This window comes from Cynoglossus semilaevis, chromosome 18 (assembly GCF_000523025.1).
Source record: "Cynoglossus semilaevis isolate Cse_v1.0 chromosome 18, Cse_v1.0, whole genome shotgun sequence".
Lineage (NCBI taxonomy): Eukaryota > Metazoa > Chordata > Actinopteri > Pleuronectiformes > Cynoglossidae > Cynoglossus > Cynoglossus semilaevis.
In genome coordinates, this window is record NC_024324.1 from 13,635,181 (window position 1) to 13,648,450 (window position 13,270).

The window sequence follows — 13,270 nt, forward strand, 5'->3', positions numbered from 1 at the left end:
CAAATCAGCAGGAAAAGACAGAAGGGAAGGAAACACTCACAGATCAACAGTCGTCAACAAATACAGGCAGAAACGTCACACTTCTAAAGATGACACATCCAAATGACATCCACCTTCAGCTTCAAACTCCCCATAGTGACTGCAATTAAAACTTGATTCTTTTTCTGTCTCCAGTCTATTTTTTTTCCTGATTTCCAGCTAAATGTCTCAACCTTCTGAACCCCGTTACGTCACTCACGACAGATTGAAACATTTATCCTCCCAAATGTTACCTTACCTTTGGCTTTAAAGTTCACATATCAAACATAAATCCTCCAGCCCAGTGTTACACCTACACTTTTAACTTTCACTTCAATTCCCATGTATGTTCATTTTCACTGCTGTTGACCAACTACTGTTGCAGTATTTAATGCCACTTTTCTCCCTTCTTTGTATGGACATGGCAGAACAACTTTGATCAAACTTTCATGGCATCATTTTCTAATGCACCTTGAGAACAGGAACGCCCAATTACTTTTTTCTTTCAGTTAATCACACAAATCTCACACTAACCAGGACACAGAGGCAGGGATTATTATAGTACCAAAACACAAAAACTACAACAACGATACTCCACGACAACATATGACCATTACACGTAATCACACCGGTCTGAAAACTCTGGAAGAAAAACAAGCAACAAACACAGCAGCGACAGAATGTCATGCCCTACTGTTAAACACACGCATCATTAATGTCATAGACATGCAAGTCCAACCACAGACTAACGGAATACAAACAGGAAGTAAAGGCTACTGTGTGTGTCCATGCAGGTGACAATCAGAAGCCACATCTCTGTCACTGTAACCTTTGATCTAGTTCCTCTAACGGAACACTGAATCCTTCATCATCTACTCAAACACCTTTTTTTTTAAATAATAATAATAATATTCCTTGACAGGTTGATAGGAGACTCACCACACTTGCTCATTCCAGCACTTTCGAAGGCGACAGGCCTGGCAGCTCTTACGGCGATTTTTGTCAATACTGCACTGATTGGTGGCCGGCCGTTTTGTCCTGAAATAACACACACAGGTTTATTTCCCTCCCAACCATAACACACTGTACACATACAGCTAAGTTTCTCAAACACACACACACACACACATATATACATATACATATATACATACATGTACATATATATACACACACACATATATATACATATATACATATATACACACATATACACACACACACATATATATATATATTTTTTTTTATATATATATATATATATATACATATAAATATATAAACCAGGAAAAAAAGCTTAATTTCCCAGTAAAAGACTAATATGGAAAGAATTCTAAAACTCACCCTGGATGCTCCTCTTGAAGAAGGCCTTACATCCTTAACCCCAGGCAAACTCGTGAAACACGGCGCACAAGTGATGATCCGTCTTCCGGTCACATGACACCACGCCCTCCTCCTTCTCCTGGGAGCGTCTCCTCGTGCTTCTGCTTTAAACATAAAGTCACAAATTACACTTCATTTGACTGAAATTTCAGGCCTGTGAAAACAGAGCGATGCACACACTACATTGTAGACGGGGACATAAACATTACGCATTTCTGTGGAACACATTACATTAATCAACAACAACAACAACAGTTGATCAGTTACTACTTCACACTAACAGAGACCAACCACGGTCTACGCTGTATTTCCTGCTAGTTTTTTCCCATAACTCTTTACACAACAAAGGCTTCATAACAGTCTGTACTTCATGTCAAACCAGGAACAAACTAATGTTTCACCCTGTTGCTAATCACATTTCATGTTGCCATGGTGACGACAACTGCAAATTGCATTTGATAATGTTTCATTACATTCTTTCTGACTTTCACCTTCATTTCACCAGAAACGCTGGGAAACACAGAAACCCTGACTTTGGTCAAACACTGTTCTAATTGTTCAATACAGACTCCCTGACTTCTGCCTCACACATATTCTCAAAACAAACTTTACACCCCACACATACAAACACAGTCACAACATCACAACACTGTCACCGCCACACCTGCTGTCTCACCTGCTGCTCAACACGCTCTCCCGTGGCCTTAACTCCACCCACGTCCTCTGCAGGGTCGGAGCGTGCTGGGGTCCACCCTGTGGGTGATGCAGCGGAACGGTTGAGCCCATGCGTCCATGTCCGGCCCACAACGCGGACGGCCTGAGGGACTGACACCTGTCAGCATGTTTTAGGACCTCATCCTGCATTTTAAGGCATTTCCACACCCCCTGCTGGACAAACACAACAGACACATCTGAACACACACACTACCACATATATTTCCCTCACCCTTTCCCACCACACATCCGCCCCACCCTTCACTTGCCTCATCCAATACACTGCTTCCCACACTACATGCCCCACTCATTCCACTCTGCCTACACCACACCACATACCTACACCTGCACCACCTGCAGACGTCCTCCCAAAACACTTCTTCACATCAACCTGCTACGCCACACACACCCTACACCACATCACTCACGCACACCTCCCATTCTTACACATTCCCACCTCTTCACCTCCCACACTTTAGCCTGCACCACACCCTACTCCAAACCCCCTACACTTACCCCCTCCCAGGATCACTAAGGCCCAACACCATGCCTGCAAACTCACAAACACACTTATGTCACCACCTACCCCACAAACATGTCCTCACATCCTAAACACACATACACACTATCACCACTTATGCCATGACTCCATAGCATCCACACACATGCCACAACACCTCATACACACAACGCTACTCTACACACACTTCACAACATCCACCTGTGACACTACACTTTCTCACACCTTACCTGTGCTGCACCACACACACCACTGCTGAGACCCCAGCCACTCCCTCTGTACCTCCATGACACCTCCAATGTCTCCAACACATCCACACAACCTTCCTGCCACACACCACCACACCATCTTCTTACTCTAACACAACTACCTACATCCTACTTGGACACTGTACAATCCACACTCACACCTTACACTACGGGAACTTGTGTCCAAACGTGCTACCGCTCCACATTCACTACTCTCCATAACCACACACACCTTTCATAACTCTGTCAACCACTGCAATAACCACCTGCACATACAAACAACTACTGACTTGGAAATTATCCACTCCACACCGCAACACATTCAATACTTCACATTACCCCCACATCACAACAACTACATCCTTTCACCCCCACCTCAACTACCCCACACCACACACCCGTCACCTCCTTCTCATACCTCCACTTACACTCACTTCTTCTCCACACCTACACCACTCACTTCCATATCTGCCGCTTTCCAATCATTATTGGCCACTACTTAGCCATGAACCCACTACTCAAACACTTTACCTACCTAAAACACTCCAACACACCTTCTCTGTTTACTGTCACACACAGTTACCAGCACTAACCACAGCCAGCACAGCAAACACCACCATCTCTGCTGCACACACACACAACTCAACACCTCCAACTACCACCCACAGACAGCATTCACTTCACCTACAACACTGACACCTCCCTGTTCTCCTCAAACCACTGGGTACCAACATCACACCCTCTGACTTCATGTTCACATCACTGGGCTCACACTCACACACAGACGGCCTGAGAGACTGACACCTGTCAGCATGTTTTAGGCCCTCATCCTTCATTTTAAGGCATTTTCACACCCCCTGCTTGACAAACACAACAGCACATCTGAACACACACACTACCACATATATTTCCCTCACCCTTTCCCACCACACATCCGCCCCACCCTTCAATTGCCTCATCCAATACACTGCTTCCCACACTACATGCCCCACTCATTCCACTCTGCCTACACCACACCACATACCTACACCTGCAGACGTCCTCCCAAAACACTTCTTCACAAGCACTGGTGTAGAGTGTGAGCACTCGGCTCACGCTCTACATTGTCTTTTCCATTTCACTTACGTTCCTACTGTGTGTCACAATCTACTACATCAACTCTTCACTTATTTTGGATTTCTTTTACCCCCTCCAACATCACTATCCATTCATTCTACTGCCCCATCCTCTCCATCACTGCTACACCACTAATACTCCCTCATTCCCTATTTCAGCCAACCTCTTCCCTGCATCCCTAGCACACACACACAGTACAAACACACCAGCTACAGACCCACATCAACTTTCTCACTTCTCACTGTTCCTTACCTTCACACCACTGACTCTACTCTTTTCACACACTTACTTCTTTCACTACTATGACACCACATCACATACAAACTTACCCACTCCTACAACATCCAGGACTCCATCCACTACTGCTGTTTCCTACTCCTTCTCAAACAACAACAACAACAACAACATACTGTTACACTTTAATACGTACATACTGCAATATTCTTTGTTAGTCTGTCTCTTTGCTACATTCCCTATCTTTGCCATAAAACCCCCTCTTTCATTCCACCACCTACATCCCACCCACACTCACCTCTGCCCCACCTTGGAGAGCGACACAACACCACTACTACTTCACACATTCTCTGTCACATCTCACGTCTGCTGCCACCCAGTGGCATACACACACATAACACACTCCATCACTTTCACAGCATCACTGCACCGTACGCACATCACTCTTCATTCCACCGTACCTTGTACCGCTGTGTGGCTCCAACTCAGTCCACGTCTCGTCCGACACGTCGCTTCTTCAACCTGTTGAACACATACTGTACACCTCATTTCCACCACCAACTCACTCACTCACATCTCATGCCAACAACTTACAACCACAAATTACACCACCACTAATGCTCACATTACATTAACAAACCCCATTCATGAAGGACCTCCGACCACCACACGTTAACTTCTGTTCCCCACCACGCACACCTAAACATTACCACTTGCCTTACATGCTATCTATCACAACTGTACCCCTACATACAACCTTTAACCCTTCCACTACAACACTCGTACAACCATCCTCTTTATCTACAGTGTATCCCCCCAACATCAAACAACAACCACAACATCCCACACACACATTCTTATATACTTCCCCATGGACAGCTAACATTCCATCTATATGACTACAGCTAAACACAACTGCTGTTGTAACACTCGTATTCATTACTTCACCCAACTCCTTTCCACAGGTTCCACTGTAAAGCCTTTCAAAAGCCAACTGCAACCATATACTGATAACTCCGTTACACATGTTCCATCCACTCACTTTTTTCATGCCACTGCAGCTACTCACATCATAACTATGTTAATACTGTCACCATCACTACACTAATGATTACATTACAATAACAACAACCTTTATTCTTTCTCTTACTTACACTCATTTCTATCATACTATTACTCGGAATAAATATTACAACACCATCACATTGGACAGTATACGTCACTGTTTTTTTCCCTCTCCAACCTCCTACAACTACTCCTTCACACTTCTCAACTTTAGCCACTTGTCCATAACTCTTTTTGTTGCCTACCTATTCACACAACAACAACAACAACATCCCGTGTCTCTGCTGAAAACTTTCCACACCCCTGCGCTAACACGTCACCCACACCGGCTCTCGGGAACCTCCACATTGACATGTTATTGTGCACAAACCCAAACCACCGCTCGTTATTACCATGTTAATCTTGCTCTGGAAACTAATACTGAAACACCTACACCCGCGCCACCCCTTTTGTTGGAAAAACGAACGCCTTCATGCTACACTCATTTACACGCATTATAACATTGTTAGCACAGCACACACTCCTCACTCGACAAACAAAATAACTCACCTCTTACCGTTCGTCTCACACATTCTTCGTATCCATTCCACGTTAAATCACCCGCTTCATTTTTCTACCGCTGTGTGACTGTCTCACTACCCGCTAATTTCGCCATAACTCGGTATTACAAAGTTACCCGTCGAAACTACGCCATACCATTAGCAACATGCTAACCTGTTGATTACCGCCAGGTGCGCAGCAACGCCTGGTGACGTCGACTGTCTGTGTCACTAACACACAACATCCATAACTACGACTTCACCAAAACATCCAAAACCTTACCTCTTCCTCCTTTTCTCACTTTTTTTAACACTACTTCAACATCTTACAACCTCTCTCACACATTTTCACTCATACTTCAGTCAAACTGCACATCTCACCAACACATAACACTGACAACAACAACACAGTTGTATCACTTCATTGAACACCCCACACAGTTTGTTGGCTGCATTTAATGGTTTCACACACAACATGTTCAGCAACACATCACAACATGAAAACACAGTTTGGTTTTAACATGTGCCAATAAAACTTCATCCTCCTTTCACAGGAAACACCAACACCATCACTCAGAACTGATTGGTACCATGTCACTTTACATAGTGAAACAAACACAACATCTGACAACAAGGAGGATTACACCACCTCTGCTTATTCACGTCATTACAGAACGGTTGAAATAAAAGCAAAGTGTGCGTGACATCCTTCAAAGAACACAACACTAGAACCACTGCCACTACATAGCTCTGACAGACAGTCCAGAAGGAAACCCAACAGTCAGATCTGTGACATAAACATTTGCCTTCACAGTGTTTCTGATTGCCCAAGCAACGTGATTCACACAGATGCTACTGAAGCAACACGTCACCTTTGCTTACCTCACCCAGAACTCCTTTTTAAACCCTAACTCCTTCACATTATACACACTGTTTGGGAAGTTTCCTCTTCCCACCAACTGATCCTGGACACTCCAAACTGCTGCCACTGATAACAAATACTGCTTCATGACAACATGCAACTTCTGCCATCACAACTACATTGCCCAAAACAGGATTTCAAACCATCTTCCCAGTAACAAGAAAAAACCCACACATTTCTACAAAAACATCTGCTAGTCAACCTCAAGCTGCATAGCTACCCATTTCAACAGTTCAGGATTCTTCACCTTCATAAAAACTTCTTAAACACGTTTCTCAAACCTTCTCTCTGCCTGACATTTGACATTAGTCACAATAACAACATCAATCAAATTAGCCTCATTAGCCTACACGGTCCATTGTCATTTCTAACACAACTTCCATCACCTCTCCACTGCCGCTCCATGAAGACGCACCTACCTGAAAAGCAGTAGTCTCCTACAGCAGTGTCTCCTCCACCCACACATTTCCCCCTGCAGCTCACTTCACCTCACCACCTCCATTTCCACTCACTTCCTGTCCTACCTCATCTGTCCCACTTAACAGTCCACATGTAGCTTAAACTACTATCATTCATATATGGTATGATATTACATTCATACCATCACTATATACCCCTGCCTCACACTTTTTCACTGCATTGTTACTTTGTTTCACTGCTTCACCCTGATTGGTTGTTTGACCAGCTCTAATGGTCAAACATTACGTCCTCTGCAGGGTGGACATTAAATCTCCAGCTCTAATCTCACCATCTAATCTCTGTCCTACCTTTTCAAACCACCTATTACTACTTTATGACATCAGTTTTGTGCAAAGCATAGTCACCTTTTTCACCAGGTGACCTCTCTACAACTTCCATCCATCCTGGGCTCCAGCTTTTACCTTGTCACAATATAAAACAGCATTGGTGAGTTAACATGTGCAAAGCAGGTGAAACCTTAGCAGTGTGTCAATGTTTTCTTTATGTCTTTAAAAAAAAAAAAACATTTTAATGTCCTTCTCCATCCACTTTGGAGCTGCCAGGAGTCCATGTGTGTGAGGAGCTTCTCCCAGAGTCTGCAGACTGCCAGTACGTCTCCTTCTGGACCGTGACACCCTGCCCATCACCTGCAGGGGAAAGAGGGTGAGGAGAGGGAGCAGCACGGCGGCCCAGACGACAGCTGTGCATGATGTGAGCGTCCAGCATCTCCAGCAGCAGGTCATACAGAGGCCCCACGTTCTTCATCTTCATGTCTTTGTTGTTGCAGACAAATCAGCAGGATGTCTTTGTTGTTGCAGACAAATCTGCAGGAAAAGACAGAAGGGAAGGAAACACTCACAGATCAACAGTCGTCAACAAATACAGGCAGAAACGTCACACTTCTAAAGATGACACATCCAAATGACATCCACCTTCAGCTTCAAACTCCCCATAGTGACTGCAATTAAAACTTGATTCTTTTTCTGTCTCCAGTCTATTTTTTTTCCTGATTTCCAGCTAAATGTCTCAACCTTCTGAACCCCGTTACGTCACTCACGACAGATTGAAACATTTATCCTCCCAAATGTTACCTTACCTTTGGCTTTAAAGTTCACATATCAAACATAAATCCTCCAGCCCAGTGTTTCACCTACACTTATAACTTTCACTTAAATTCCCGTGTATGTTCATTTTCACTGCTGTTGACCAATTACTGTTGCGCTATTAAGTGCCACTTTTCTCCCTTCTTTGGATGGACATGGGAGAACAACTCTGATCAAACTTTCATGGCGTACATTTTATTCTTCTTGCACTGCACCTTTACTGTTAAAATGATATTTAAAACACACACAACAACATTAATTTTATATGACTCCATATCCTCTGTCCCTGGACTGGGGGAGTCGTCCAAGCTCCTCATCAGGAGGCGCATATGTTTACCTGACATGACGGATGTGTGACAGCAGCATGAGCAGGTGAGCGAGGCGGCTGTACTGCTGACGGAACCACAGGCCGCTCTTGGCGATGGCCCACACCACAGCGTCGGTCATGGCGTCCAGGAGACGCAGCAGCCTGGAGCAACTCTGCGGCACACGTCTGTCACGACACACGTCCACAAAGACAAAGACGTTAATGTTTACCACAGCTCTACACACCACTACAACCACACATTTATTTCATATATATATATGAAATAAATGTGTGGTGTATACATACATATATATATATACACACACACAGTATATCTGTACATTATGAAATATCAAAGCGTGGGAAGAATTCTAAAAGTCACCCTGGATGCTCCTCTCAAAGAAGGCCTTACATCCTTCACAGGACCACACGCCATACTGATAACCCCAGGCGAAGTCATGACACACGGCGCAGAAGTGATGATCCGTCTTCCGGTCACATGACACCACGCCCTCCTCCTTCTCCTGGGAGCGTCTCCCTGTGCTTTTGCTTTAAACATAAAGTCACAAATTACACTTCATTTGACTGAAATTTCAGGCCTGTGAAAACAGAGCAAAAAACTAGGTGTCTGCATCGCACAAAATATTCATTTGGCAGCATGCTTTAGGACATAGTCTTGCATTTTAAGGCATTTCGGGGACTTTTTATTTTTATGGATCGATACTAGGTGTCTGCATCGCACAAAATATTCATTTGGCAGCATGCTTTAGGACATAGTCTTGCATTTTAAGGCATTTCAGGGACTTTTTATTTTTATCGCTATATCACGATGGTAAGGCTATAGTAAGGCATGTTTTGGGTGATTTTTCAAATATTCAAATAAAATACGTTTTGGAGTTTTAAACACAAAATATTCACCTGCTAACATTCTCCACAACTCCAGAAAGTATTTCACATTTAAAACAAACAAACACGTTTTCCTAATGCAGCTACAAAGTAGTCACTTCAACTACATGTTTACACATAACTATGACTGCTCACTATCAACAGTAATACAAAGTTGTGGCTTCTTCAGTGCTACTGCTAACACCACAACTCACCTCCCATAACCACCTACAACACACACACAATTGCAAGATTCAAGGTCACTGTTGATCTACTAGGATACATATTATACAGTGACAACTTCATCTTACCTGTCTGGAGAAATGGCGGCAGAGTTCACCGGTCTCTCCGTTTTAAAAGTCTTGATGTGATCCAGAGAGGCAGAGTCAAAGACCTGCGGAGAGAACACGTGGCACTCAGTCATTTCCACAACATCATCAACATCATCAGTCCACGTCTTGGATTCCAAAACTAACAAATAATACTTTCATTTTTACTCCACTATCTGGGTGGCTGACGTAGCGCCTTTAACAGCCTCACACAGTCAGCTTTGAACTCAGCAAACATTTTTATAAAAAGTCCCTGAAATGCCTTAAAATGCAAGACTACGTCCTAAAGCATGCTGCCAAGTGAATCGCATCAACCTTTTACATAAAGAGTTCTCACCTTGGCGGTGGGGTCCTTTGAGGCACTGATCAACATGGTGAGGTCTACAGATGTCTGGATGGTGTTGATGTGCTCCACAGCTTTCTTTAGGACTTCTCTGGAATATTTACAAAAAAAACATTCCTCATTATCACAAGCTCTACAAAAGATATTGTCTGTGATTCAGTATTTCATTTCTATAATACCGTGTGCTAACTACTTCTTTAGCAGCATTCAGGAAGCCGTGTACTATGTGCAGTCTCGTTTCTTTTATGGTATTATTTTGCTTATGTTGTGAGTGATGATCACCTACTGATCTGTTGTGAATCCCACAGGTCGAACAAGTTCATGAAACACTGACAGCCCATCTGCTTGTCTGTGGAACACATGATGAAATCAAACCCGTGTTTTCTGACGGTGGACATTAAAAAAGGCAAAAATTAAACACTGAAATATAAAACACTTGACATGAAATTATCCAAAATACATTTAAACACTCATACACTGATATCTCTGCTGGAATCACCTATAAAGCTAACGGTTTATTTAATTTTATTATTTCACTACTCAACTATATACACTGTGCAAATATTTCATGTATTACATATTTATTTTATATACTTGTTCACATATCCCTATAATTATACTACTTCTGCTTACATACACATATTGGTATATGTGGTATACTGTACTATACATACACATCATACCAATTTAATTTAGAATAACAACAATATAAGAGATTGCAAACACCACACACAGCAACAATTACCGACTAATCTACTTATACTAACAGACTAATCTAACATCTACTGTTAAGATTTCTATTATTTATCAACAGTGTGCTGCTACTCATGTTTGTATTTGACCTTTTTGTGCATTTTTATTGTTGTTTTAGTGCTGTACCGCAGCTGGAACTCCCAAGGGATTCACAGAAAGCTTTATCTATTATTCTAAATGCATGCATTTTCTTTTCACCCACTGATCTCGCAGTCCCACGGTCGACGGCTGTCGTCAGCTGATCCTGTCAAGACATTTTTGGGTGTCCCCTGAGAAGAGCCAGTTAGGGAACGTAGCATGTATCGTGACAGCAATTGACGAGCGTACGCTGGGGTCAACTGTGTCAGGATTACACATTTACTTGGTACAATATCTGTCAGACAATCACAATATTACAAGTATTATGCTTTTATTGGTTATACAACGCTGTGCTGATGCATGATAACATTACCTTTAATGTCAAAACATCGTTGCAGTACGCCAGTCTGCACTTGTTTATTGTTTGAGTTCACCTTCACGTTGGTTATATTTTCTGACACTACTCAGAAAATCTTAGGGCCTTCATATCACTAATTAGTAGTGATATCAACTGATGACATCACTGGTGAAGACACGGCAGCATACCGAGCTAAACAACATCAAAGGATACAGTCACAGTCGACGCACTGCACTGTTACCACGTGTCCGTTGTAGGTAACGAGTCGTTCGCCGTTGACAGAGTACCACACGTTGGCCACCTGTGCGGGGAGACATCGTTGAAGGTACATATTAAAAGGCTTCAATGCAATCATGGCTTCACTTCACAATTATTGCTTTGCTCTACATTACTGGTGCCACCAATAACCTCAGGAACGAAATCTTTACTGCTTTCCTTATAATCTGAATGAAAATAAATAAATTCTACTGCCTTTATTCGTGTCCCCTTTTCATGAGCACAGCCTTATGTTTGTTACTCAAGTCAAGTTACTCGACTAGCAGAGTCGTGTTGCCATTTGTAGCTTCACGTGGACATTCCATATTCTTCACGTCAAACTAATTATTATCCTACAGTCATTGGTGGCACCTGTTAAGTGCAATCATATCGTGTCACTTATCTTTGACGACGGAAAACTGAAGGTCTCCTTCTCCGTTGTACTTGATCTGAGTGGTGGACCGTTCGTGGCCAGGCAGCAGGATGGGTTTCTGTACAGAAAAGCAATATTTGCAAGTTCATTTCATATTTTCAACGCCATGTTTATTATTTTGGACAAAAAATTATTGAACTACTGAAACTAAGAATCATTTCAACTTCTATCAAACGCACACCGCTGATATTTGAACTTTTTTACTCTCTTAGAACTTTTTCTTTGATAGAAAGAGCGTGCTTTGACGACTGTACCAGAAAATCCCATTGGTGAAAATCTACCAAAATAAATAATTTAAATACAAAATAATTTGAAATATTTGGTTATTCATAACCATATGGCAACATTCACTTTTAACGGACATATTGTCCAGTATGTGCAGAGAGTGTTTTTTATTCTTCGTTAGACTGGCTGCCATGAATGATCCCAACTAATACTAATAGATATTAAATAGGAAGTGGGGAAAATATATAAATCATCTAAATTCTGCACCATCCGACATAACATCCTGACTCATTGTATGAGTGGCAGACATTTAGGTGATCATGCCTTTATATATATATAAAAAAGCACACCTCGAAGGCAGCTCTGCTACAGAGGATGGGGATGGGGAACAATCCACCATGGGGCTAACATCTCACGTGACCACTTTTTTCAATACCACACCCCTCTTTTGGGGTGGGTAGATACATACATACCTGAAAACAGTAGAACTGATGAAATCTCTTGGATCTGAGAAACATCTTCAATTTCCTTGAGGTGAATCCAGTTGCCTACTTTTGAAACTGCTTTTGAAATTGTTATGAAAAATGACTGCACAACACACAATTGGCCAACAATTCACTTTACTCTGGAAGATATACAACAGTCTTTCAATCAAATACAGCTCAAGTTCCACAATGAAGGTCACTACAACTTTGCACTTTCCTCAAGCTATTACAAAAATTCAGTAAAGCAATTACAGAACTCAGTTACAAGTCCTGCAAACAACAAGTGGTGTACTTCAAATGAAGTTGCTTCACCTGACAGAGTCCAAGCTGCTTTGTCCACAAGCCTAAGACTTTAGGCCTCGAGCTCAAAATCGAAGTACTGCGGGTCAAAGTAGTGAATCCTCGTGTATCCGTCTTCTCCTCCACTGCTGTAACTGTAAATGACAACAGGAGAGGCACAATGAATAAAATGACAAGTACAAGCTGGAATAACAATCA

General features: G+C 42.4%; 2 protein-coding genes and 1 long non-coding RNA gene across 12 annotated transcripts in view; all 3 read right to left on the bottom strand.

Moving 5' to 3' along the window:
- Positions 1-957: 957 nt before the first annotated feature.
- Positions 958-6,110, bottom strand: LOC103394641 (uncharacterized). Of its 7 annotated transcripts, XR_003052770.1 has the most exons (6): positions 5,848-6,110; positions 4,695-4,755; positions 4,329-4,377; positions 2,078-2,289; positions 1,363-1,505; positions 958-1,056 (listed from the first exon to the last, which is right to left on the bottom strand). It is a non-coding gene; the product is annotated as an uncharacterized LOC103394641 (long non-coding RNA). The 7 variants fall into 7 exon arrangements; XR_003052768.1 differs by lacking the exon at positions 4,329-4,377 and having other exon boundaries at positions 5,855-6,107; XR_003052767.1 differs by lacking the exon at positions 4,329-4,377 and having other exon boundaries at positions 4,695-4,769; positions 5,855-6,107.
- A 165-nt stretch (positions 6,111-6,275) lies between these two features.
- Positions 6,276-13,270, bottom strand: part of LOC103394644 (eukaryotic translation initiation factor 3 subunit I) — a 29,687-nt gene continuing 22,692 nt past the window's right edge. For 3 of the 4 annotated variants that reach the window (XM_008332051.2, XM_008332052.3, XM_017041179.2), the window contains one exon: positions 12,891-13,206. In XM_008332051.2, coding sequence (XP_008330273.1) covers positions 13,125-13,206 — 82 coding nt within the window. In that variant the 3' untranslated portion in view covers positions 12,891-13,124. Of the gene's footprint in view, positions 8,000-8,658; positions 8,815-9,010; positions 9,178-9,824; positions 9,908-12,890; positions 13,207-13,270 lie in introns of those variants that run through there. The other variant, XR_003052763.1, reaches the window with a different exon arrangement.
- Positions 11,141-12,899, bottom strand: LOC112488559 (eukaryotic translation initiation factor 3 subunit I-like). Its single transcript, XM_025065381.1, has 4 exons — positions 12,761-12,899; positions 12,033-12,120; positions 11,588-11,677; positions 11,141-11,207 (listed from the first exon to the last, which is right to left on the bottom strand). Exons 1-4 carry the CDS (start codon positions 12,803-12,805, stop codon positions 11,173-11,175), a joined length of 258 nt encoding a protein of 85 aa, XP_024921149.1. The 5' UTR covers positions 12,806-12,899; the 3' UTR covers positions 11,141-11,172.

Excerpts from the sequence above, each read along its gene's own strand:
- LOC112488559 (XM_025065381.1), bottom strand. The coding sequence starts at position 12,805 with ATGTTTCTCAGATCCAAGAGATTTCATCAGTTCTACTGTTTTCAG. Across the intron at positions 11,678-12,032 it reads TCAGTTTTCCGTCGTCAAAG|AGGTGGCCAACGTGTGGTAC; the intron begins ATAAGTGACACG and ends GTCTCCCCGCAC. Across the intron at positions 11,208-11,587 it reads GCAGTGCGTCGACTGTGACT|GGGACACCCAAAAATGTCTT; the intron begins GTATCCTTTGAT and ends GGCTCTTCTCAG.